The sequence below is a fragment of the Cucumis melo genome, chromosome 10 (genome assembly GCF_025177605.1).
Source record: "Cucumis melo cultivar AY chromosome 10, USDA_Cmelo_AY_1.0, whole genome shotgun sequence".
NCBI lineage: Eukaryota > Viridiplantae > Streptophyta > Magnoliopsida > Cucurbitales > Cucurbitaceae > Cucumis > Cucumis melo.
In genome coordinates, this window is record NC_066866.1 from 2,448,896 (window position 1) to 2,476,309 (window position 27,414).

The 27,414-nt window shown below is 31.0% G+C and overlaps 2 protein-coding genes and 1 non-coding gene across 5 annotated transcripts; 2 read left to right on the plus strand and 1 right to left on the minus strand.

Moving 5' to 3' along the window:
- Positions 1–1,060: 1,060 nt before the first annotated feature.
- LOC103489166 (UDP-glycosyltransferase 708G1-like) lies at positions 1,061–3,525 on the plus strand. Its single transcript, XM_051091135.1, has 3 exons — positions 1,061–1,261; positions 1,380–1,430; positions 1,732–3,525. The coding sequence occupies exon 3, from the start codon at positions 1,979–1,981 to the stop codon at positions 3,359–3,361; it is 1,383 nt and encodes a 460-aa protein (XP_050947092.1). The 5' UTR covers positions 1,061–1,261; positions 1,380–1,430; positions 1,732–1,978; the 3' UTR covers positions 3,362–3,525.
- Positions 1,104–1,231, plus strand: MIR398B (microRNA MIR398b). The gene has a single exon (NR_120766.1). It is a non-coding gene; the product is annotated as a microRNA MIR398b (primary transcript).
- A 2,259-nt stretch (positions 3,526–5,784) lies between the features above and the next one.
- LOC103489165 (uncharacterized) lies at positions 5,785–12,698 on the minus strand. 3 transcript variants are annotated; one of them, XM_008448192.3, is made up of 5 exons: positions 12,159–12,543; positions 10,066–10,464; positions 9,458–9,693; positions 8,585–9,380; positions 5,785–8,258 (listed from the first exon to the last, which is right to left on the minus strand). In XM_008448192.3, exons 3-5 carry the CDS (start codon positions 9,689–9,691, stop codon positions 6,100–6,102), a joined length of 3,189 nt encoding a protein of 1,062 aa, XP_008446414.2. In that variant the 5' UTR covers positions 9,692–9,693; positions 10,066–10,464; positions 12,159–12,543; the 3' UTR covers positions 5,785–6,099. The 3 variants fall into 3 exon arrangements, with proteins under 3 accessions (XP_008446414.2, XP_050947093.1, XP_008446413.2); XM_051091136.1 differs by having other exon boundaries at positions 10,066–10,467; XM_008448191.3 differs by lacking the exon at positions 10,066–10,464 and having other exon boundaries at positions 12,159–12,698.
- Positions 12,699–27,414: the final 14,716 nt, after the last annotated feature.

The window sequence follows — 27,414 nt, forward strand, 5'->3', positions numbered from 1 at the left end:
GGAAAGTGGATAATGGAAAATATTAATAAATATCTAGAGAGAAAATGAGTGGTTCCAAATCGAGAGAACTTGAAGATATTGAATCCACCATTAGTGGAACAGAGAGAAGCTTTTAAAGATCTTCACGGCCACGTGGGCTGTTGTCATTTTCGTATTTAAATATCATAAATACTCCAAACGACCATGTCGGCAAGCCCATATCTTCCTACTGGGCCTCACTTGGACCTGCCCATTTTGGAAATGGGCCTTGGGTTTCAATTTGAACCCAACGGCACGTGTCATGTTCAAATCCGGTAGTTACCAAAGAGAGATTGCATCATATTGAAAAAAAATTAATAAAAAAACTGTCCGTAACCCATCTTGTTCTATATTGTAAATATGACAAGTAATTAGATACATCATAAGCTTATCCACTTTTAAATTTGCTACTTTTGTAATTTAAAAAATATAGTAACATCTAATCATAAATGTTTTCGTTATTTTTTGCAAACACCTCAAAATCTATATTTATACCGTTGATAATAGACTATTGTGGTTTATAAGTGATACATTAATATTTAAAACATTTAATAGATTTTGGTTTATTTATCATTTTTTAAATATTGTTATATATTTAATTATTTTGAATTTAATCGTTATATTTGCAACAATCTCTTTGAATTCTACCGTCACTTATTTATGAGCACGGTAGACTAAAAACCCAAACCAAATCGCTCGACCAGAGTCAACAGAACCAGTGTTGGGCAGTTGGTGAAAGTGTTTTCCTTCGTCAGAATCGTTTTGTAGAACATGTAAATTGACGATTGGTCAATCAGAGGTCTCTATTCAGAAAACAGACTCCTCTTCGTAAACTTCATACGTCAAAGTATAAGTGTAGATAGTACTAAAGTGAGATTTAAACTAATAAACATTAACAAGAGGGTATTTTTGAAAATTAAGAAATCTAGAGGGGCATTTAAGAAAATTTCTCCAAAAGTGTTAAGATGACAACATTTGTTGAAAGAATGAGGACATTGTTGAGAGAAATATGAGGATAAGAAGAAGGTGGGGGAAGGAGATGGAATGAAATGAAATGAAATGTGAATTATGTAACAAATGGCAACCCCAAAGGAGTGAACCCGAGAACACAAGATTGCATTTGAGATTTGCCCAATTGATTGATTTTTGTTTGTTGGGAGGATTAATTCAACATATTGCTCTTTGTGTTCTCAGGTCACCCCTTTGGAGACACTTTGTTTTCTTGGTTTTCTTCATCCTTCTGGTTTGCTTCTTCTTCTCTAATTCTTCATCTTTTTTACTTTCTATTAAATTTGGATCTTCACGACTCGGTAACTTTTTATTTGTAAAGTAATGTAACGTTGTTTCATGTTTTTCAATAGAACTTGTGAGATCTCAATATAGGGAGCATAATCAAGCGATGATTGATACATGTGAGGTTTTAATTACTGTGCTTTCTTTTTATTGAGCGTTACGGACGTTTTGATATTAAATGCAAGTTTTCTATAAATGATGGGACAATGACGTGATATTTGGTAAAAAAACAATGATTAAGTTCAACTAACGAATCAATATCTTTTTATTTATAACAACATATTCGAAAGTGAATTTGATTTTAACGTGCATTAAAGTTAAAGACTTGTTTGAAATCGAACCTGATTTGGAACATAATCAAAGTAGTTTGAGTTTTATCAATTCAACCGATTCAAGATTGTAAGTTATTTATTATTACAGGGAGAGGAAGTTTGAATTATTGAACAAAGTAGTGGCTGTTGATTGTCCACATAGCTTCGATTCTCACTCTTTAATGGACAAGCGATTTACCATATGGTAGTAGGTGGAAGAAGCGGCTCTCTTTCATTTCTAGAACACAGCCTTCCTTCCAAGCTTTAATGGCGCCCATTAAATAAGTCTCATTCAACATGTAATTGCAATTCCTTTCTTCTACTTTTCTTCGATTAAGATCCAATCTCAGCCGGAAATGTCAAGCTCCGATCAATCCTCCGGCCACCAAACCCATGTTGCTCTTTTCCCAAGTGCCGGCATGGGCCATCTAGTTCCCTTCCTCAGACTTGCCAACACTCTCCTCCGCCATAACTGTAAGCTTACTCTCATCACTTCTCATCCTCCTGTTTCTTCTGCTGAATCTCATCTTATTTCCCGTTTTCTCTCTGCTTTTCCTCAAGTCAATGAACTCAAGTTCCATATTTTACCTCTTGACCCTTCTATTGCTAACTCCGATGACCCGTTTTTTCTTCAATTTGAAGCCATTCGTCGCTCTGTTCATGTTCTTAATTCTCCCATTTCCGCTCTCTCTCCGCCGTTATCCGCTTTTGTTTGTGATGTCACCTTGATTTCCTCTGGTCTTCTACTTGCTACAACTCTAAACATACCCATTTACGCGCTCTTCACTTCCTCGGCTAAAATGCTCTCTCTTTTTGCCTATTACCCGTTTGCTAAAATGTCTGATCCATCTACTGACTTCATTCGCATCCCAGCCATTGGTTCAATTCCCAAAACATCGCTCCCTCCTCCTTTGCTTATCAATAATTCCATCTTCGGGAAAATTTTCGCGCAAGACGGTCAGAGAATAAAAGAACTAAATGGGATTTTGATCAATGCTATGGACGCAATAGAAGGAGATACTCTCACAGCACTCAACACTGGGAAAGTACTAAATGGATTACCCCCAGTAATACCAATAGGACCATTTCTACCACGAGATTTCGAAAACCCAGATGCCAAATCTCCCATAAAATGGCTTGACAATTTACCTCCGAGATCGGTTGTTTTCGCCAGCTTCGGCAGCCGGACGGCCACATCAAGAGATCAAATCAAAGAAATCGGAAGTGGCTTGGTTTCAAGTGGGTACAGATTCTTGTGGGTAGTGAAAGATAAAGTAGTGGACAAGGAAGATAAAGAGGGGTTAGAGGAAATAATGGGGGAAGAACTAATGAAGAAACTGACGGAAAAGGGAATGGTATTGAAAGAATGGGTGAATCAACAGGAGATTTTAGGCCACAGAGCAGTGGGTGGGTTTATATGCCATTGTGGGTGGAACTCTGTAATGGAAGCTGCATTAAAGGGAGTGCCAATTTTGGCTTGGCCTCAAATAGGAGATCAAATGATCAATGCAGAATTGATAGCAAAGAAAGGGCTTGGGATGTGGGTTGAAGAATGGGGATGGGGCCAGAAATGTCTGGTAAAGGGGGAGGAAGTTGGAGGAAGGATTAAAGAGATGATGGAGAGTGAAGCTTTGAGGAAACAAGCTGCAAAGTTTAGAGATGAAGCGATTAAGGCAGTGGAAGTTGGAGGAAGCTGTGACAAAGCAATTCAAGGGTTGATTCGTATGTGGAGTAAGTAAGGGCACTTGAAAACTCTCGACTTGCCTAAATCACCAAATTTCTAGTACTACAGTAGTTGAAATTACTGAGGAATACTGTGTACTCTGAAGTTCATGTAGTGTATGAAGTGAAAATAATGTAATATAAGATTATGAATAAAATAGACGAAATTGTTAGAGAGGAAGGGCAATATAAATATATTTATCTTGATAACCTCGAAAAGGAATGATAAATAATCTCCGAAAAAGAATTATGACCTTACTTTTATGTACTTATCTGAATTACATACCGATCTCTTTATTAACTTAGATATCAAATTGTGGTGTATTTGACACTACACCAATGTATGGATCTTTCATACATATCAATACGAAAGGTAATACCAAATTATGAAGAGCGAGCCAGAGGTGAAGCCCACGAGAGACAATAATTGCAGAATTTTTTAACACTAGCATGAAGAGAATTTTGTAACTTTTGAAACTAATTTTTAAAATAAAGTACAAAGTGGATATTTCCGGTAGTCTACCCTTAAATAAATCTCAACTTTGATGACAAAAATGTAAAAATTCAAAACCTATTACAAATAAGGTTAAATTAAACGATAGAAATTTGAGTCTTTTTTAAAAATAATGTATTTTTTAAAAAGTAACCTTAAAAAATAGGTTAGAAGACAAACTATTCACAAAGATAGGAATACGAAGTCATATACCCATACACGACTTTGCTTGAAAGTCGTGGACCTATACGACTTAAATGCGTGAACCCCACACTTTCTATTTTTTAAAGATATTAATATCTTTAAAAAAAGAGAAAGTATGGGATCCACGCTATCTTTAAAAAATAGAAAGTGTGGGGTTCACGCATGTTGACGCCATCCAGACTTCCAAGCAAAGTCTATAGGACTTTGTCTAAATTACTCTATTTTTGTCCATAGTTTGTCTTCTACCATATTTTAGACATTGCTTTTAAAAAATACGTTATTTAAAAAAGAATTCTAGAAAAAAAATTAATTTTTTTTAAGGATTTAGAGTATTAATGTAATTTTTGTAATGGTTTTTGTTCGCATACTAATCTTGAAAATTGAAATATATTTTAAAATCAAAATAGAAGACCTTAAAATAAATATTAAAGGAGACAGTGAAGGAGGGAACAACTTCAAGCTAAGACAATTTAGCCTTAAATAAATCTCAAAGTTGACGACAAAAAGTGATCATTTAAAAAAAAAAATGAAAGAAACTTCATTTAGAGAACAAAACGAACCATAAGGACTACAAAAAGTGATAATTTAGAACTTATTAAAAATAAAGTTAAATTATTTTTTAAACAAATACAACATTTAAAGGTATTTTAATTTAGCCTTAAAATGATTCTCGACTTTGAAAACCAAAATGTTTTAATTTAAAGGTTTTTTTTTTCTTTTGAAAAATAATTTAAAAAACCACTATTACTTTTCATAGAAAAAAAAAAAGACAAAAATTTATTATGGATATATATTTTATCTATTATGTTATTTTTTATAATTTTGTAATTTTCAACCTAATAAAAATAAGATTTATTATAGATATAAATTATTTTGTTCATTTTTTTTGTTGATAATTTTTGTAATTTTAAAACCTAATATAAATAGGGTTAAATTAGGGTAGTGTTAGACTTTTGAAATTTTTTTTTTTAAATTTTTAAAGGGGATTAATAAAACTCATGAAAATTGAAATATATTTTAAAACGGAATTAGAAATTTTTTTAAAAAAAAATAAAAAGAGTAAATGAAGAAGGAGAGAGCACGTGACATGAGGGGGGGGGGGGGGGGAAGAAAAGGACAGCGAGCGAGAGAGAGAGAGAGAGAGAGAGATGCATGGGAATGAAAGAGGAAAAGAAAAAGAATTATTAGGATTATTGAGGATAGAGAGGATAGAGAGGATTGGATGACAAACTTTGAAATCTCAAATTTTGTTTGTGGGACCCACCCCTTTATTAAAATAAGGAATCTGTCTCTATACCAACCAAATCAACTTCGACACCGACATCCCCCACCCCCCATCTCTCTCTCTCTCTCTCTCTCTACCTCCTCCCCACACGCCATCCCCCCCCCCCCCCCCCCCCCATTTCTTTTTTATCAATCATTCTTCACAATTTGTCAAATAAAAGTAACATTCAACCATAATATCTATACACTAATATATATATATATCAGTAGTTAGTATCAACAAACAGTCACAACCAAGTTTAACTAACAAACACATGTAACAACAGCAACCATATTAATAGTAATTGGATTAGTATAACTCTCAGTTTATCAAATATAAGAAATTTTAGAAGCTGGAATGGAATGGAACCCTTTTTCCCTATCACACAATATTAATGATTGGATGAAAATTCTGAGCCCCTTCATCGGATTCCGTCGAACCGGTGGTAGAAGCAGAAAAGAATTAAGAGCAGATGAAGATGATGATAACAGAATCCATCTCAAAACCCAAAAGCAAAGTGTCAATTAAGCTCACAGGTTTAGGAACTCTGGTGGTATATCCAGGGAACAAATCATGCAACATTATTTATGAATAATACAGAATTGGCAGACACCCAAAGAAAGATGAGAACCCAAATCTTCAGCTATCAAATGTACAAAGAGCAAGGGTTGGGAGGGGGACTATGCTCCATGGATCTTAAATCTCTTAACCTAGAGCCATATAAATAAACTCTTCCCAGCTTTCCTCTATAACATCATATGCTCAATTAATAAATCAAAGCCTCCTACCGTTGATTAAGTTAAAGGAACAGCCGGAGGGTTACCGGCCGGGCATCTCTGCCGACGGGGCCTTCTAGTTGTCTTGCCCCAACCAGTCAGGCTTCCATCTTCTAGACCCATTTCAATGTTACTTAGTTGCTGTATCAGCTGATTACAAGCCGATTGCACAGGGGGCGGGGGACTCGTTACTGATCTTCGTCTTCCCCTACCACAACCGTTTCTAGTAGAGTTCCTCCTCGTAACTCCGGAATGCCAAGAGTGGCCTGTTGCTCGCATTAGGCCACCAAATGTCTGAAGATCTTCCGTAACCTCATGCCTTGATAGAGAAGACAGGCCTGGAAGGATGTCCTTTTGGAAGTCCCTTCTCTGCCGACCTCTCCTCGTCTGGCCCTTTCGGGGCCGATTTTGCAACAAATTGGTTCCAGTATCTTCAATTTCCATATTTTCTGGAACCAGAGGCTTAGGCATGTAGTGTTCTTCATCAACCTCCGCCTGCCTCAAAGTCATGTATTCGAAGTAATCAACCCCTCTCAAAGAGGATTCCTCAGTATCCTTGCCTTCTTTGGATCTCAATACAGTGTCAGACTTGGTTTGTACATCATCTCCATGTGTGGAAACTATCTCGGCAAACCAATTTAGGGGGTCGCTCGAAGAATCTTCCAAGCCATTGCTAACAACACTATCATCCAAAAGACAGGAATGACCACAAGAAGAGATGGCAAGTATTGCCTCTGCTGCTAAAGACATAAGATCATCCTGAATATCAACAGCCTTGTGCTGAAGGGATTGTGGTTGCTGTTCATGCTGTTTTACTAAAGATTCTTCTTCTACAATTATGTTGTCCTCAGTCTCGGGCATTGCCGGGGCTTCTAAATCTATCTCTACCATGACCCTTTCCTTGCCACTTGAAGAAGGCAAAGGTAGGGGTCTCATAGATGGTTCTTCATCACTGACACATGAGTTCAAATCAATATCAACTCTCACAGTAGAGATCTTTGTGTCCTTTCCATTCTCTACAGTCAGAGCTCCGTTCGTAGCGTTGTCCGACTCAAAAACTGAAGGATCACAAGGCAAATTGATATCAAGTACTCTAGTTTTCCGGTTATCTTCCATTCCATTCTCAGATGGATTAGGAAGAGATGCTGATGGGGATGTAAGAGAAAACGACTCATTCTTAGAAATGCGTGGCCCTTCAAAAATGGGAAACCCAAGAAGTTTTCGGTTACTCTGGCATTCACCCTGTTCCGACATTCTGGGCTCATTGTTACTACAATGTGAATTAGACTCAATGTTCGGATAACATACAACTTTACTGCCATTTTCAGTTTCATTTCTATCAGAAAATTGTTTTGTCGGAGAGAGCGCAAAATTAAGCTCTCCAGTCACAGAGAATCTTCTTGAATTGATTGTTTCATTCTTACTAGCAGCAGGCACAGCCCTTGACCATGGTAATACATTATGATGGTCCTCATTGTTTTGTTCTGACTCTCTAGTCCGGTAGTTTGGTTGTTGACCTGACTCATTTGATAAACTTTTCTGAAGCACTACATTCAAGTTAATATCTTTTGGAGAATTCGTGCTGACACAACCAGAGCCCTTGTAATAGTTTGCCCCAGGATCATGCCTTATAGTAGAGGAGAGAACACCGTTGGAACCAGACGTAGACCCGATATAGAATCCATTCTGGTTGGGATTTTCGCAACCAGACCCAGGGTTTGATCTAGAGTCACTACTCAAATGCCATCTATCTCCAAAAATTCCATTGTTCAGAGTTGATGAAGGAAAACTCTTGTGAACGGCAGCAGACGAATTGAAGCACGGCTGTGTATGACCCGATGTTGTCTTCTGGGAGCCATTTGACTTTTCCCAAGATGAACTGGAGTGAGCCCATGACTTGCCAACATCCAAAGAAGGAGCAATTTGATATGTACGAGATGTCTGAGAAGCTAAAACATAACCAGGATCCCCAGCATTGGACATTTCAAAACTTCTTTTGAATAATTGCAAATCACTAACTGGCCTGTCCAAATCTTGTTGAACCTTGCTTTTATCATTGAGATAGAAAACTGGAAGTTCATGATACTTGTTGAGTGGAACTTGCAAAGGATTAGAAGATAAATGGAATTTTTCCATCTGACCACGAGTGAAAGATTTCTCACTTTCCTTACTACGTCCTGAAAAAAAATAGGTCAAGGGTATCAAAAACAACTGACATTTTTTTCTAAAACAAACTTCTGCAATGTTCATAAGAAAGCCATTCCAAGTCTAGATTTCCATAACCACCAAAGGTCCAGGAATTTCAATTTTTCAGAATCCATGCATTCTTTTTCTGTTCTATACTCAAAGCATTCAAAATAGGGCTTTTGTGAAGGTTAAGAGATGAGAGATACATCTGCAAATCAGGTAAACTGACTAAAAAAAGTTGGGAGAGCAGAATAAGATAAAAACCCTTCCATGAAAAATTTAAGAATGTTCATGTAATATAAGGAAGAAATAATACCTGCTTCAAAGATGTTAGGAAATGCCTCTCTTCTATTTCCATTCTCAATATACGAATTCCTATTCGTTGCATGTCCACCTTCATTACTGGAGCTCAGAAAATTTTCTTGCTTTGCAGATGATACAATGGGACCTTGAGTCTCCCCATTGCTGGAGTCACGAGCACTAGGAAGATCAAAAAAATTGGACCCATTTGCCTCTTCAACCTGAACAGGCTCATTTAAGTCAGCCAAACCATATCTGTTCCATAAACATGAGTCGGATCTCAAAGCAGCACTTTGATCACCACTTTTTTCTTCGGGATTCAAATTCAAATTTGCTGTCACACAACTCTGAGTCTCAAATTTCTTGCTGCCATTTGAATGGCAACCCAGAGCAGGAGGTACTTTTTCATCGTGAAATACCTCCCCCTCTTCACTATCAATGTACTCATCTGCTGGAAGTTGAAGATCAAAAGTTTTCCTCCTACAATTTGAGTGTCTAGATTCTAGTACCTCACAGTCTTTCGAACTAGTTCCATTTTGGGATGGTAAGAGACCATCACTTCTATTGTTTTCTTTCAAAGAACTTAAAGATGATTTTACATCTTCAACGCCAGGTACAGATGGTCCACTGGAAGAAATTGCAAGAGGAAAGTTCGGGAGATGCCATTTCCTTGCACCATCAGGAGTACTTTGAGATGCTAAAGGACTAGATGAGAATGATATGTCCACCGGTATTGGATGTCTTTGTTCTGATCTTTTAATATCATTCATTAACTCTCTCTGTTTTATATATAACCGATGCAGCTCACGAACCTGCTTAAGGACAACAATAAAGAAACTCAGAAAGCCATAACAACATAGTTCAAAGAAACACTTGGAATGAGCATTACCTGGTTCTTGAATATGGCTTCATGCTCGAGCATTGTCCTCTTCACAGCATCTCTATCACAACCTAGATATGCATCAGAGGTAGCTCTTGGCAGAATTCCATTATAGTATTGACCACTCTGACATGATTTTTCACTGTAATATAAAGGCCAGCTACAACCATGAGAATCTTCATTTAGATCTCTCATTGAATGATAACCTGGCAAATAACTTTCATACTGCACCTTTGTTCCCATTCCTGAGTCAGTAGAGATTCATTGAATCATTATACATTCAGATTGAACATAATCTCTTTATATATTATCAAATCTAAAAAATCAGAGCTGCACGTAATAACATATTAAATAACAAGTGGATATTCATATGAGTACGTCTCTTAATATTGTATTGTGACAAAAAGGGGAAAAAATCTAATCTATAGGCAAAAGTCAAGCCGAACACAAGAACATGAATCTTCAACCACGAAAGTGATGGTCATCAACTTGAGTATCCCAATGGTAGAGAAATTTTGAGAAACAAGATCAAATTGTAATACAAGTATATAAACAAAGAGAGGTAGTCTTGGGCAATTGTTCAAGGAAATGGTAAGAGGTTGAAGTCCTGGGGGTACCTTTAAAAGGGTCTCATTTTTTGTTCTCCCTAACACTGTTGCTTCTTCTATCGCCAATGCATTGGTAATCCTTTACTCCAGCTCATGCCTCTCCAAATCAAATGCATCCTTCTCCCTGGTAACCTCAGAGGATATTCCTTGTAAACAAATTCTCACCAGCCTCCTGTTTTCAACATCAAAACTCTATCCTCTAGGCTTGACTTTAAGACGGCACATGTAGCCCACAAGAATAACATGTACTAGTTTTGGATCTGAACAATCCATGTTAACCAAATGCCCCAGGTTTCTTCTATGGCTTCCCAAATTCCAGAATGCGCTCACTTGTGGTTTGAATCATGCCGTGAAACCCAAAGTATGCTTCAGATATAGGGATTAGATGGTTCTGGAGGCGAGAATAATCTGCTGAAGGGAAGGTTATTCTCAGTACAAGGAACAGCTTGTAGGTGATTCCAAATCCAATTGAGAATTTCGAGTGAAACTTATATAAAAGGCAAAATTAGGTTTCTTCTAATAAAAGGTTCTATTGTAGACTAAAAGATTGAAGAGAAAGCAATCATGTTACACAGTTGCTTTGATTTCTACATAACCCAAAGATATACAGCGGACTGTTACTGCGGTGTAGAACCAAAAATGTCCTCAAAAGGCAAAAACCAAAAGAGGGACGATATTTATTCAATAAAGAAAATTTCAATTGCTATGAGCTTACTTACAGATCATATTTGTCGACTGCTGCTGCCCAACTAAAAAATGCAGTCTCTGGAGCAGAACTAAACACTAACACTCTTACTATTATATCCAATCAATTTTCTTTAAGCACGTGATTAACTAAATCGTCAATGTCCAAGGATGTTGCAATGAACTTTTGGACAAACAATACAGAAATAGAGCAACCGTTCTATGATACAATACAATGTGCAATCAAATTAGTGTGTGTAAGTCTCCTAAAGACATTCCATTCATCCGTATCATAACCAGTAGGCATGCACATGAGTTGGGAACTAGAGCAGCAAATGTGCTCTCAAAAAATTCAGTGTCAAGTAAGAGGTAGCGGTAAAGTATGCTCTATCCGAGTTATCACAATACCTGCACAAATCTTCTTCATACTCCAATAAACCAACTATATCTAGCATACAGACAACCTAACAGAAGCCTGCTCATAACATAAGGACTGATAGGGACTTGCTGGCAACTGTCTTTAACTTCAAGAAGCTACTGACGGATAAGGGAATCACTCGGTGAAAACTTATGGAGTAATTCAACTGAGGCAATTCAGATCAGTAGCTAACAAAAGCTAAACCATTGTCACAATCATCTCAATCTCCATACAAGCCTACTCAGTGGAATGACGAGACAACTACTAGGACCTAATTAAGCTATCAATTGCAAGTCTAAATACAGTCCATTAAATTGAACAATGCATCAGCAAAAGTACCCTTTCAACTCACAAATTAACCAGAACCAGTAAATAAGTCCCATATCTTCAATTATGGGCACGAAGGAATGGATCATTTGAAGTCCACAAAAATGCAAAAGCCAATCAGAGAGCAGATACCAACACCACTCAGAAAATTGAACCCAAGGTGCAATTAAATCTCCCCAAGCTCAATAGAAAATACAGTAGAACGAAACACCAAGAGGCGATAAACAAGGGAAAAAATCAGTTCTCCCCTCAGCCACTCACTAAACTACCAGAGAGCAAACAACAACATCATCTCCAAATCTCAAACAAACAAATTCCCGAATGTACAAAACACAATCAACAACAATTACCAACCAAAACCAAGCAGACGAATCAACAAACGTGAAATTGAGAAACAGTTCACAAGTAAAAAGTCTGAATACAAAAGAAAAATGCATAAGGGGCAAAAGCAGTAGACCCCAAATGGTTAAAAGGGTCAGAACCATAGCAGCAAACAACAAACAAACAGTCTTAGAAAAAAGTGAGAGAGTATAATACAAAATTAAGACAAATTAAGGGGGAAAACCCATAAAAAATAAAACAAAAAAAAACCAAAAAAGAGGGGAAGAAGAATAATCGGAATCCAAAAGGAACCCAGAAATCAAATTGAGAAATTAATAGATGAGAAAATTACCTTAAACCCACATCCTCTGATTCGAAAAACTCAAGAACCCTTTACGGATTCAGCCATTAACAACACGTTGAGAAAGGGAAATTTGAGAGTAGGAGAGTCTCAACATCAAAAGAAAAAACCCAAAAAGCAAAAAAATCCCAATAAGAAGAATTATTACAAATAAATATATAGATGAAATAAGAAGATGGGTGTTTTAGAAACAGCAGTGAGAGAGAGAGGTGAGGTTAGATCGTCATCGAGGTAGAGAAAAAAGAGGAGATTTTCGATCTGCTGGGCCACTCCCTCTCTCTCCTCTCTCTCAATTTCTCTCTCAAAATTGTTAATGTAAGGAAGGAAGAGAATTTTCAGGACTAGGGAGAGAGAAAAGGAATGAAATGCAAAAAAAAAAAAAAAAAAAAAGAAGCTTTAATTTTAATTTTTTTTTTTTTTGTGAGAAAAAAAGAAAAGAGAGAGATCCCAGATAAGAAATCTTCACACAAACGAACGACCTTCTAAGAACAGTGACATGAAATTTGTCAACATCCGGTCTCTTTTTATTCTCTGCTTTTTCTTCACTTCCTTCTTCTCTTTTCTCTCTCCCATTTTCATAATTTTTACTTTTTTTCCTCACAAATTTAAAATCTTTATTTAAAAAAAAAAAACTAATTTTTATGATATTGAAGTAAACAAAAAGAAATGGGCATTTCTAGATTCTCTCCACCTTCCTTGCTTTTGGTGCACATATTAATTTAATTAATAAATATCAAATCATACATTTCAAACAATTCTTTATTATCACTAAATTACACATTTAACAAATCTAACTCCATTTTCCCTTTTTCTTTCTTCCTTTACTTCCTCAAAAGAAAAAAAAAATCTTTGCTTTGGAAATCAATCCTTAATACCATTTTTTAAATGTCCCTCTCAATCTTTTTATAGTACAGCCATCTAATTTAGATAAGATTTAGCATTAATTATCATAAAACAAAAAGGAAACCAACAAAAAAAAAAAGACATTTTTGTTATATTTTGAGAAGATAATAAGGATTAAGATGGAAAAATATTGAATCATAGTAGCTTGTTGGACTTAGTCAAAATCACATGGGAATCTAAGTGGGTCGAATCGTACTAATAAGACTAATATAGAAATAAGACCAAATAATACAATGTTAATATAACGGAACCATATCAAACGAGTCGTAATAACAACAACAACACCCTTTAATTCAAGTATAGATGAAAAACGTAGAGCATTTAGTGAAAAATGTTGTGGGGGAAAATGAAAAATAGGAAAATGGTGTGGATTGGAAGCAATGTTTATAATTGGGTAGGAGAAGAGACATAGGTGGGGCAGAGTTGATACTGTGAGGAGGATGAGGTTTTTTTTTTTTTTTTTTTCCTTTTATTTATTTGAGGTTTTGAGTTTAAGGTATATTAAATAGGCTTATGATTAAGTTTGAATTACGGAAAATGCCACTATTGATTTTATTTTATTTTTACCTAAAAAAGAAATGATGACTTATCCTTCTCTATCTATCTCTCTCTCTCTCTCTCTCTCTCTCTCTCTCTCTTTTGTTTTGTTTTGTTTTGTTTTTGAGGGCAGCTGGTGGAAGCATTTTTCTTTTCCTTTTTCTAAATCCCTTTTGTAAATAATTTTGGAAATTGGAAGATAAATAAACTAACACGTCCTTCAAGATACGACTATAACACCCCCACGTGTCACGTTCCCATGGGAACGCTCTGTTCGAATGTTTAATCTCCTTCCCTTCCTTCCCTTTTTCTAAATTCTTTTCTTTTCCTCCTATAATGTTTAATCAACATTATAAAATTTTACAAATTAACAATAAATATAAATTAATTAACGAAGTTACAAAAAAAAAAAAAAAAAGTCAATGTAAAATTTAATTAAGAAAGCTAAATTAGTTAATTAAGAAAGTATAAATAAATAAGGAAAATCAAGAGGAGTTTTTCTTTTCTTCTAAAACACATCTTTGCAAAGGACATTATTTTGGTAAATACTTTTGTAAATTACATTGTTTATATAATTTTCTAAAAAATCTTTGGCTTTTTATAATTAATATTATAGTTTTGTTAAGCTAAAATGTTTCTTTATTTAAACTATGAACTAAATAAATAAATTAAATGATAAATATATTTTTATTCCGATCAGTTTAAAAATCTAATTATTAAAAGGTAGTCATATCTCTTAATTAGTTGTTGAAGCTATATCTCTTTTTAACATTGATTAAATATTAAATTTAATTAGTGAAATAAACAACAAAAAGATAATTTGAAATAGTAACAAAATATTAAATAGTAAGATTCTATTTTAATTATTTGGTCTTTAAAAATAAGTTTGGTTCCTCTTAATTTTTTACACTAACTTTTATTTTTATTATTATTTGTAGCAAAATGAAATAAAGAACAAAACAATGAATTTAGATATGGAAAAGGTATTTTAAGATTTATTTTAAGAATACAAAATAAGAACTAAACAATTATCAAAACAATAAAAAATTATAATTATAATAGTTATTAGACTCTAATATTCTTTTTCTTTTTCTTGTTTTTTAAAGTAAAATTTGTTGTTAGTTAATATACAAATATGGTATTTATTTCTCTATGACCTTCATTTGTTTTAAAATAGAATCCAACTCATTCCAATTATTCGTTTTACAATAAACTCCTAAAAAAGGTATATATTCTTCAAAAAACAAAAGATGCAATTAATTTAAGAGAAAGCGTAGGTCTAACATGAGATTAAATTAAGTGCTACCAAATTTCTCTCATTTTGTAAGGTCTGATTTTGGAGTAAAAGATTTAAATAGAGTTTTTAATCGTTTTATTTTTAGATAATTATTAAATGATAAAAACTCTACATTTTTGTTACGATTTGTAAATATTTCTATTTTAAATATACTTTATGTTGTCTTTTTTATAAAAAAAGAATTTATATGAGTTATGTTTGTCTCTAAGCAAAAGTTTTCTTCTACAATAAAGATTAATGATAAACTTTTATTTTCTATATTATGTAAACGGACAATGTGATCGATAGTATGCATATGAAATAAAAATTAGAAGTGATAAAAACCAATCAACCTAAATAATTAACATGTCAAAATATTATATTGGTAAATTAAGGGTTGTTTTAAAGTTTTTGGACATATCGTATCTTACTTTTTCCTAATTAATCTAAATTTTATTTTATTCTAAATATTATCGATTTAATGGATATAATTCTGGTAAAAAATATTAGTTTAAGTTAATTAGTAATACGTTCAATTCAAATCTAATACGTAGTAGTTAACTACAATTAATCTTAAACATATGTTAAACAATTGTTTAAGTTGAATTACAATTTAGTTATGAATTTATCACCGAATACATACTTTAAAATATTAAATATAATTACATTCTCAAATTATCTACCAAATGAATATACAAAAGTATTTTAAATCTTTAGATTTCCAAGCTAATCTCTAATAAATAAGTTAGTGATATACTTTCAAGAATTATAAGACCCATCATTCCCATGTGAATTTGATGCAATGGAAAATTTAGATATTTATATAACTAATGAACTTAATCGAAGGTTAAAGATTAATTAACAGTATACACTATTTGTCCAATGAATAGCGTTACTGTCTTTTAAGCCTTAACCACTAAGCATATTCCAAGGTGAATAATATCAATGTTTCTAAGTGTTTGAATTTTGTTTGGAGTAATCTTTTTTCTTTCTTTGGAATAATTTTGGAAGCTATTTTTCCATAGCTACACTGCCCAATCACATAGCACCATGTGGCAAATTGATATTCTTCCCTACTTCATTTCTTATTATGTAACCTTACAAGCAATAGTAATAAATTAGGTTAAACGAAGTTTCGGGCTTTGTTTTAGTTTGGTTCATGTGTTTTTTATTTTCAAATTTTAGTTTATGTATTTTCAATAAATTTTATATTTATTTTTTTTTTATGTTAATTTTTACCAAAAATTATTAGATAACAATATTAGATTTGAAGTTATTTTTCAAATGGTAAAATTACTTAAAATATTATTTACAAACGTTACACAGTTTTAGAATCTATCAATGATAGATATTAGTAAACTTTTTAAACCGTTGTTTTGCTATGTTTTATAACTATTTAGGTTTATTTGACCATATTTGAAAATGTCTATTAATTTTCACAAACAATATAATGTGTGGAACACGGTTTCAAAATTTTTAGTGCAAACGGTAGTTTGGGTTGTTGACTTTTTACATTGGTGTAAATGCTCAACTCTAATAAGTAAACATTATTGAGATTTTCACATTGAACGACTAACTTAAGTCCAATCTGATAACTATTTTGTTTTTATTTTTTAAGGTTAAGCTTATAAACATTACCTACACTTCTAATTTCTTCCTTTGTCATCCATTTACCAATAACTTAAAAAACCAAGCCGAATTTTAAAAACTAAAAGAAGGAACTCTAAAAAAAAATGTTTTTGTTTTTTGAATTTATCCAATAATTTAGCCCCCGGTTCTTATAAGGTAAATCACTATAAAGCATAGAAAATAAATAGGTAAAATTTTCAAAAAAACAAAAACAGAAAACGTGTTTCACATTTTTTAAGTAATTTTGACTCTTACATTCATTAAAAAAAAAAAAAAAAAAAAAATCCTCCATTGCGTATTTCAACCTATTAATTCCACTCACTCAGCTAAACATTTCTAATCGATAACAAAGTGTTTCTAAAAAATTAACAATAATAAACTAACTAAAGTCACCGATAATCCAAAATTGAAAAGTAAAAATGTATCAAAATTAAAACCGAACAAACTTCAAACAAAATGAAAAGTGTTAAAAATTGTCAATCATAACACACATGTGTGTGTATATATGTGAGAAGAGAAAAAGGTAATTGAATTGTATAGAAATGCATATTAATGTGGGACCAAAAAGAAATAGTTTGATACGAAGTCCAAACCCATGGCCCCAAAATTCTCTCCCCCTTCTAAACTCTAATACTACTAATGATGTGGTACCTTCACCTTCACACGTTAATCTCATAATTCCGCCTCACAAAATATTCATATTATCAACAACAAACCATAGTAATAATAATAATAATAAAGTTTATGTTTCATCATTATTCATTCTCATCCCAAATTCACACTGTACAATAGATATTTTTAAAGATAAGAAAATGAACCAAAATATTTACAAAATCTAGCAAAACTTTGATTATAACATTATATTGATGAACAATGATAAACTTTTGATTCTTGCAATATTTTATCAATACCACTGATCGATGTCTGCCAATGAATATCGTTGATAAATATGAAATTTTACTATATTTTATAAATAAATTCAACTAATTTTTTTAATTTAATTTTTCCAAAAAAATATATTTTTATAATATAACTAAAACGAAATATTTACCAAACACTTATCTTCACTTTTGATTTATTGAAAATTAAACATATAACCGTCACTTTCACCATCATTTCTATGTTTCCTTACCCACTTACTAGAGATGTTATCAAAATCAAAACTTTTTCTAGAACACCGACCAACAAAATAGTTTTAAACCATTTCTTCTAAGTGAATTTAATAATGCAATCCTTAAATAATACAAAGGAACAAGGTCTAAAATCTTATTGGATATATTTGTTTTACTAATTGTCTAAAATGATGTAAGTTTGGAATCTAGTTTTAAAATTTGAAAAATGGCATGTGGATAATAAATAATTAAATTTTAACTTATTAAAATAATTATATATTAATATATAAAATACTGTGTGTGTTTGGATTTAAATATTATGACAGCAAGAGAGAGAGAGAGAGAGAGAGTTTTCCAAAGACTTTGGCAAAGACTATTTATTATTCATAGTTTCTATGTATTTATTATACATTCTAGCCCTAAACCTTTGCATTCATTTTATTACCTTCTCTATCTTTTTTTATTAACTTTTGGAATGAGTTATAAAAAGTAAGTAAACTTTTTTTTTATTTGTTAAAATGAGATGGAAATTAATGTGATGACTAAACCATTTCTTTTGAGATCAAATAAATATTTATTGTAAATAATATCACACTCACATATATATATATCTACTCATTTTTATAAATTAATTGAGAATTAAGGTTTTGTTATGAGAGTTTGTTTGATGGATCCTAATCGTAAATTTAATTTGATTGATTTTGATGGCATTATGAATTTTGTCTAATTTACTGTTATTGTTATCATTAACTTCACTTCTCGTGGTCAAATATTGTAACGGTGTAAGTTAGTAAAGAAGGTGTGTCAAAATTCATACTTTCTTCCCATAATTCAAACTATAATAGTAATGGTAAACAGTAAGATATATTTTTCATATGCAATCAGATTCATCACCCTTCGTTCATTGAATCGAATTACGGTTTTTGTTTACATATTTAGATGTGGGCCTCGAGTATGAGCCAGCTTCCAAAGTTGAAAAGTGTCTTTTGACACAAATTTCAAAGTTTTTCTTTTAATTTTTGTTTTTATACTTAAATGTTAATAAAAGTAGCAAGCGGTTAGAACCGTAATGATGTAGTCCCCGTTTATCAGTGAACTTACCAAATAGAGTTAAAAAAGAAGAGAAATTCAAATGCAGTTACCCTCTAATTAAATTATTTTGAATTGGGATATCGATTCACCAAAACAATGCAAAAATGATGTTATGAACCCTCATAAAAATTTAATTTTCTTTTTCAAAATCTTAGACCCATGATTTGAAACATGTTTAAAGTTAAAAGTTTAGGAATATTAGATATAATAGATAACATATATATATATATATATATATATATATATTTCTTAAAAATTTAAACCATGCTTTCATTCCACTTTGAAAATGTGATTGATAAACCTTTTATTTATCTTTTCCTTTTTCCTTTTCTACATCTCTTGTTATTCCAAAAGAGACATAGGGAGAGTGGAGTGTGATGATGACACCATCTCTCAAACCATCAATGTTAAGTTTGAAAATAATAATAATCTAAAAAAAAAAACACACCAATAATAGTAATAAGAAGAAGAAGAAGAAAAAAAATATATACATTTTTAACCTAAGTTTTGATTTAATTAGTTTTCATATGTATGAGATGTGTTCAAAATTAAGATTATAGCCAACTTTTTAAAAAGGAAAATTATGAAGCTATTTGAATAATTTAAATTGAAAAATGTACTTTGAAGTTTGAAGAGAACTAAATGTGTACTCTCAAAATATTTATAAGAAAAGTGGAAATAAAATGACTTTTATTAATGGGTCTAAGTCATACTTTTTCTCTGTATACCAAAAAGAGAAAGAAGACATGCTTTTATAAATTAATAATAAATCAAAACCTTAAAAAGATTCCTTCTACCTTCTCTTCCCTTAGAAAAATATTCCCATCTCTCTTTTCTTTTCTTTCTTACAACTTCTTTTAGTCAACTTATTAATTATATACCATCTTCTTTTATATTTTTAAATACAACAAGATAAACAAAATTATTTACAAAGTATAATATTATCTATCGATTTTTTATCGATAAATTCTAAAAGTTTACCGATATTCTTAACACTCTAAAATTTATAATAATTATATAACAAAAAGACCGTACATGTATATTAAAACTTTATGATTGCATTTTTTAATGGAAGAAACTCAATTAAAGTATGAAATTGTCTTTATTAATAGATATGTCGATAGACATGAATAAAATTTTAAATTTTTCTATATTTATTAATATTTTAGTTCATTTATTATATATAAAAATAACATTCTAAAAATGCATGTTTTTTGATCTCCCTGGATTAGTAATAATAGATTTATTTTGTTCATGAGTTTTCAAAATTTATTAAAATTTTAAAAATAGATTTAAAGGGTCCTTGAACCGGGTTTTCTTTTTTAAAAATAATAACATTATGTTTAAAATTAAAAAATAGTTTTAGCGTGGATATGGTTTAAGAAAAAATTATTGGATTTATTTTTCAAACCTTTTTTTAAAAAATCAAATTAAAGTTTTTAAACTTATAACCCAAACACAAAAATTATTCAAAAGGGATTTTTTTTAAATATAAAAAATTTGACAAATTATTTACATTCTATACAACAAACATACTAAAAGATAAAATTCATTACGTGTAAATATTTTGTCAAATATTTTATCTAATAACAATTTTTTATTATTATATTTATTTATTTATTTATTTATTATTGCAATTCCACTCATTCAATTAAAACACAAATAAAAAGAAAAACTTGGAATTGAATAATGATGGGTAAGTAAGTTTTAGAAACTTACTATAAGAACAAAATAGCACGTGATTGAATCATCATCTCATCCCAATCATAATCATCTTCCTTTTCCTTTTCATGTTCATCACTTTTCTCCCTCCTTAATTCATCAACTACTCATTCAAACAACATTCACCTAAATTCCATTACTTAGTTGGAAATAAGAGCTCATGCATGTAAAAGTACCTTTTAATGATTATCAAATTTATAGTTTCGAATCCTCCGTTACGATCCTAAGTTTAAATTATAGAGTCGATTTAATTTTAATTTCTAATTTTTTTATTAATTTATTTATGATAAATCTTAAATTTAGTTTCCACTGTGGGTTAACTATACATTTTTATCACGTTTTTTTTTTTTTTTTTGTTATTAACATTTTTCATTATAAAATTTGAAGAGAAAAACTAAATATTTCTTTGTTTGAAAAATTATGTAATTCTATTTAATTAATTTTAAGGAACTAAATTTAATATTTAAGTAAATTACAGAAACAAAAATCAAATAAATCTCGAAAAAGAGTGCAAATTTTACTAATATTTTGTAAATAGTTTGGTGTATGATATTGAGGAGGGTTTGTGTAAATAAAAAGAATAGAAAATTGGTAAATTGAGGGTTAGGAATTGGGAGGGAGAATAGGAGTGAGTGAGTATATATGTATATGGAAAACGAAATCAGATGATCTGGTCCGTACACATGTTTGATGGTTATGAAAAGGAGGGATTTGGCAACAAAAATCTCTCACATTTCTCAAATCCCCATGTCGATCTCCCTCCACGAATCTAGCTACCTACCCCTTTCTCCCTCTCCTAAATTCCTCCTTCCTCCCTCCTTCCTCCCTTATTTACATAAAACACCCTCTCTTTTCCTCCCTCTTACACAAATACCCATCAATTTAACCTAAGTTCCATCTAAATAACTCCACGATCTCCACTATTCAACTCATATTATATGGTTTGAGTTGCCTTAGTTTAAAATGTAGGTTGTTTTGTTGAAAATTTTGGTTTTTTTTTTATAGCCTTGAAAAATTCGATTCAACCAAACTCAACTTGATTCGTATTGATAAAAATAAAGTTAAGAATATTTTGTTGAACGATTATGTAAGAAGTAAATGATTGTGTAAGCGGTTGAATGATCGTATAGCAAGCTAAACAATCATGTAGGAGGGTTGTAAGATAAACGATTGTATGGAAAATTAATTGATTGTGTAAGAAGTGAACGATGGTTTGAATATTGAAAGGTAAACAATCACATAAGGTGGTAAATGATTGTTTAGAAAGATAAACAATCTTGTAAGAGGTTAAACGATCGTGTAAATAGATCGTGATAATATAGAAAGCTAAACGATTGTATAGTGCAAAAATATGATAGTATAATAATATCTTCATTATAAAAGAGTTAAACTTTATAAATGAAAAAAAAAAAAAAACAATACAGCTCAACAACTCAACCCAATCCATATTTGAAAAATTAATTCAACTTCGAGTTGCCAACTTGAAAAATATGAATTAGGTTGAACATGTCTCCCAACTCAATTCAACTCGTTTACACTCCTAATTCATTCTAACCATACTTAAATGGATAATTTAACATAGCAAAACATAAGACGGTTAAATTTACTTATGAAGGGGGAGATGAAATTTTACCTTTTATCCACCATTTAGGATTTCCCACACACACCTTTTTAGGTAAAGCCTTGTCCACTCCCTTTCCCCACTCTCCCTCCTCCGATCTACCTTTCGTTCTCTTTCCATTCAACGGCTACGATTGAGTGTTGTCCTTTTTTGGTATTTTCATTCATTTTAGTTCCTTTGCCATTTTAGTACTCATGATTTAGACTTTATCTTCATGACATTAAAACTTAACAACTTTCTTGCTGCCAAGTGCCCAACTACCCATCACTACTCTTCTATTTTATTGTTTCATAAATTAATTCCATTGTTTTGCCCTTCATCAATTATAGTCTTTTATTTTATTACTATTTTATACGCAGTTGAATTTACCGTGTTGATATTATCGTCTTCTACGATAATTGTTGGTAATAGTACACGAGCATAAATCAGTATATCCTTCGAAAGCATTTGACATAAAAACTAGTGAATCTCACGTAATTTTCAAATGCAGTATGTTTGACCACACTCACGACTCTCTAATTGAATTACATGTGTATTGATTATAGATTTGACTCTGAACTCTACGTTCATTAGAATTGGATAATAGTGATAATAGTTTTAACTACATTTCCAATAAAATAAACACGATATAATACTACAATGACTAATTTTTTTAAAAAAAAATTATACAAATCAATTTATTAAAATAAATAAATAAATAAATAAAACATTTACTTGAATATATTGCACGACTATAAACTACAAGTCAAACATAACAACAAAAAGGTTAAGTAACACGACTATAAACTAATTAGAGATGCAATATATTTGCGTGTATCTATTAAAATTTTAGGCGATTAAAATTGTTTTTATAAAGAAAAGGAAAATAGTATTTTATTTCCTTAGTACATCAACTGAAGGAGTTCATGAAAGGGAAGGGGGTGTTTCTTTTGTTAAGATTATCGAGGCAAATTTCATCGCTATGGTGTACCCCACAACGCACATGTCATAAGCGCACCATATCCATGGCCCAGCGATCAGATTTGTCATTTTCAAACATATTTCTTTCATATATATGCGTGTGTGTGTGTGTGTGTGTATTCCTATTACCATTAAATTTACAGTAAGATGTTTTGTAAAACAATGAATGAAAAGAAAAATTAATAATTCTGATTGGGTAATACGATCCTCCCTCCATGTGCTTTCTCCAGTTTGCCCCTAACATTAAATTTTTTTTTAATTTTCTTTTTATAAAAGAAATATTCCATGTGGGTCCCAGTTGTTTGGTAAAGTATACAAATCCTAGAGTTGACCGCTAATCATGAATGCGTCCTTTGTTTCTAAATTGCTCCCTCCACAGTTACGGGATGTGTCGAGTGAGTCAACGCAGCCTGGTGGGAGAGTCAACTTGGGCCTACCGCCTACTTGGCCCAAATAAATTCTAATCAAACTTATTTGGGCTTAGGCCCATTTTTGTAAATAAAAAAAAAAAGAAAAAAAAAAAAAGAAATAGGCAGCTGGAAAAACCAAAAGTGTACAGTATCGTACGGTGGCGATTGGGAGCACAGTTAAAAGATTAGATGATTGGGCTTTCTCGGCCATCAGATCTTCGAGTGGGTCCCACCCCGATCTTCACTTTTGGGTTTCCCTTTCGTTCGTTGTGGTGGAAAAAGATAAATATATTGTTTGTTTGTTTTTTTTTTGTTGCGACATTAATTAATTTTACATCCATGTCACGTATTATTATTATTATTATTATTATTCATTTATTTATTGCAACATTTATGTTTCATTGACATTGCACATGTATGTGTGTATGAAGAAATGTGAACTCTTTATTCTTCTTCTTATATTATAATTTCATTGGCATTGTACTTGTTTTCTTTTGTAGATGTTTTGATTAAGATCTTCGTACAAATTTTGATGAATGTATTAAAAATCATGTGTTGTCCACCCACCCAATATATTAATATATTAATGCAACCTACAATGCCTTGTTGAATAGTATGCAATGACATCCAATTTTCCTTTTCTTGAACGATTATGACATTTTATTAATAATGATTTAAGTGTAACATTGGCTTTTAAAAAGGTCTGGGTTTGAAATAATAACGAAATACATTTTCTACGCATTACTTAATGGTTGTCTATTGTGTGAAGTAGACAAATCACAGTTATAATTTTGAGATTGACTTCTCCTCTCTGGATTGGTTACTATTTGTTTTATGATAATTTTAATTTCATGAATTGTTTTGGATGAATTTATTTTTAGTGGCAAAATGTTCTAAATTAGATTTTGACGAGTAGACTAACTCGATGAAAAAAGGAATCGAGAATATATATTCAAAAAAAAAGGGAAAATAAGGGGGGAAAAACGGGATAAACGATGGTTTTCTTTTTCCTCTTTTCATTTCGGTGATCAGTACTTTTATTCTTATTCTTTCCTTCCTACTTTCGCAATGACTTTAGTTTCAAAGAATGCTTATCCATATAACAAATGACATTGTTTCGCCAAAATGAAAAGAGGGAAAAGAGTCTAAGGGTCTCTTTTTACACCGAAATTCTTTCACAATTTCCTTCAAAAAAATATTGTAAATATATATTTTTATCGTCAAGTGTTGTTTCGATCCATAACGATCTTCTAAGTTGTTTTCTAAACTTACGTACTCTAAGGAGGTAACTTTGTATCTAGTTATTTAATTATTTCACAACTCTGTATCTAAAATACCTTTATGTCTTATCCTGACATTATACATGTTTTTTTGTATTCTAATTTCCAAATCTTTCTTTTAGATGCTTCATAGTTATTTTAGACATTATTTTCTGTCTAAACAAGACATCTTTAAAAAGTAAATAAGATAAAATTTCTAAAAATATATACTAATTAGATACCAATCTTATATCACAATTTATTTGTGAATTAGCACTGGATTAAAAATAAAAATAAAAATAAAAAGATTAATATAACCATGTACCAATGAAACATAATTGACTGCAAATAACATTTCATGATTGGATGTCTAAGAAAGTTAGAACATTTTTTCTTTAATTTCAACACAAGCTTAGCACCGACTCATGTTCATAGGTTTTCTTTTAATTTTGACAAAGACTCACAAGTGTCAATGACAGAGGAATCAGACAAAATTTTCTGGCAAACACTTAATCAATCAACAGAAGGAAATTAATTATTTTATATTCAAAACAGAATATTTTTTTAAAATCGTATACTATATTTTGTAAATAGTTTAAATTATTATAGACCTTAATTAGAGTCAACAAGTAAATTTTTTTGTTTATTGATAAACTTTTATCGACGTATATATATATTTTGTAAATATTTTCATCGACTTGTCATTTACGGTTATTTTCCCTTTTAATACATTTTATACTCCTAACTTTTAATTTTGTATTAATTTAAGAGATGAAATGACAACTATATCAATTCAAACCTATGTTCTTTTAGGTATATTAATTCACGTCATCCACTATATTTCATTAGAAGAAACTTCGGGAGAAAGTAACTAGACCAATAATAAAACTCTTAAATTTTTATAAATGAATTGTTTTAAAATTTTATTTCGAAAATCATTCGTGCATTTTCTCTTATTAATCAATCCAAAAATTATTAATAAATGACTTTCAAATTTAATGATAATATATATAATTTAAATTGACTTACCTATAAAAGAAAATATTAAAAGAGCGTTTAACAGGTGAGTACAAACAAAAAAATCAAACTCGTCGTTTCAAATTTTATTGTTCCGTTATTCGTATCAATTTACATTGATTGCTAAAATACTTATACTTTTCATTTTTTTTATTAGGATTTTTATTTATTTATTGCTAATGAAGTAAGTGTATAAATAATGAAGTTTGGGTGTTGGAGAAAAAGGGTGGGGTTTATTAAAGACTTTAGAGCTGTAAAGGGAAGGGAAAGTGGAGGCCACATAGCATGTGGGGAAATTAAATGTTAATCATCCAATCATGTAATGGAAGGAATCATTCTTTTGTGTTTGGGTTCGCGATTCCCCATACCATAATTTAGATGGGAAAATATATTCCCAAAACACACACACACTGCCTCCTTTTTCATTCCCTTTCTGTTTTTCTTATTGTCTTTCTCAACTCTTTTTCCATAAAAAAAGTCCCCCAAAATTTTACCCCTCCATTTATATTCCCCCACTCCACACATATACTCTTTTATGGTAAAAATAAAATTGATAGTTTTTATATAATATATAATTATTTTAAATAATAAAATGATTCATTTGCAAAAATAATAATAATAAAAAATTATAATATGGTCATATCATTACGTTTCTAAATTGTAAAAGTAACAAATTCTTAAATAGATAATCATCTTATAGCTATCCGATAACTGTCTGATATTATAAAAAATTGTGTTATGAGCTGTTTTTTCCCCTAATTTTTTGTCATATGATTCAATTTTCTTAATAAAATTAATTAAAATATTTACAAATAAAAATTATAATTTTATTATATTTATAAATAATGTTAGCTCGAACATCGTGTATTTGTGATTTTTTAAGAAAAACTGTAAAAAATGACAAATTTTACAAAATATTTACAAAATATAACAAAGTTTCAAATTCTATCGATGATAGACATTGATAGATACTTATATGCTTCTATTAGTCATATGGATAAACATTAATAGTCTATCATTATCTATCGTCGATAGAAATGGAAAATTCGTTATATACCGTAAATATTTTAGTTTATTTTACTATATTTAAAAATATATATTTTTTATAGTTATATTATTAAATGAACCATGACTTATAAGAAAGTGAAAAATAAAAGATGTTTGTTCATCTATTTAATTAACTTTTTTTTTAATCTTTGAAACATATGTTAATACAAACATTTTTAAGCATACTTTTTTTTCTTCAATATTTTTTCTTTTGTTAAATTACAATTTTTTTTTAGTATAAGAGAAGTGGAAGGCTCATCCACACTCGATGAATTAGGTCCGCTTTAACAATTGCTCATCGACACTCGATGAAATAGACTCATCCAAATTCACTATATATATTTTAAAGTTAGTTTATCTATTAATTACATTTATAACCCGAAACTTAAAGATGTTAAATTAATATTTGGTTTTTGGTGTATTAAACTAAAAAAATAAAATATTTTGATTAACACACAAATATTAATTGAAAATGTAATACATGAAAGAATCCCTAAACCCTTTTTAACCAAACCTAAGAACTTTAGAATATCAAATGGCAAAGTTAAACAATAAAACCGCTAAAAAGCAAAGAAAAAAACCCAAAAGATTAGCTCTTCGCTTTTTCGCAATTTACCAAATTACCCTTCCGATTCCATTTCACACTCCTCAACGCAAACAAC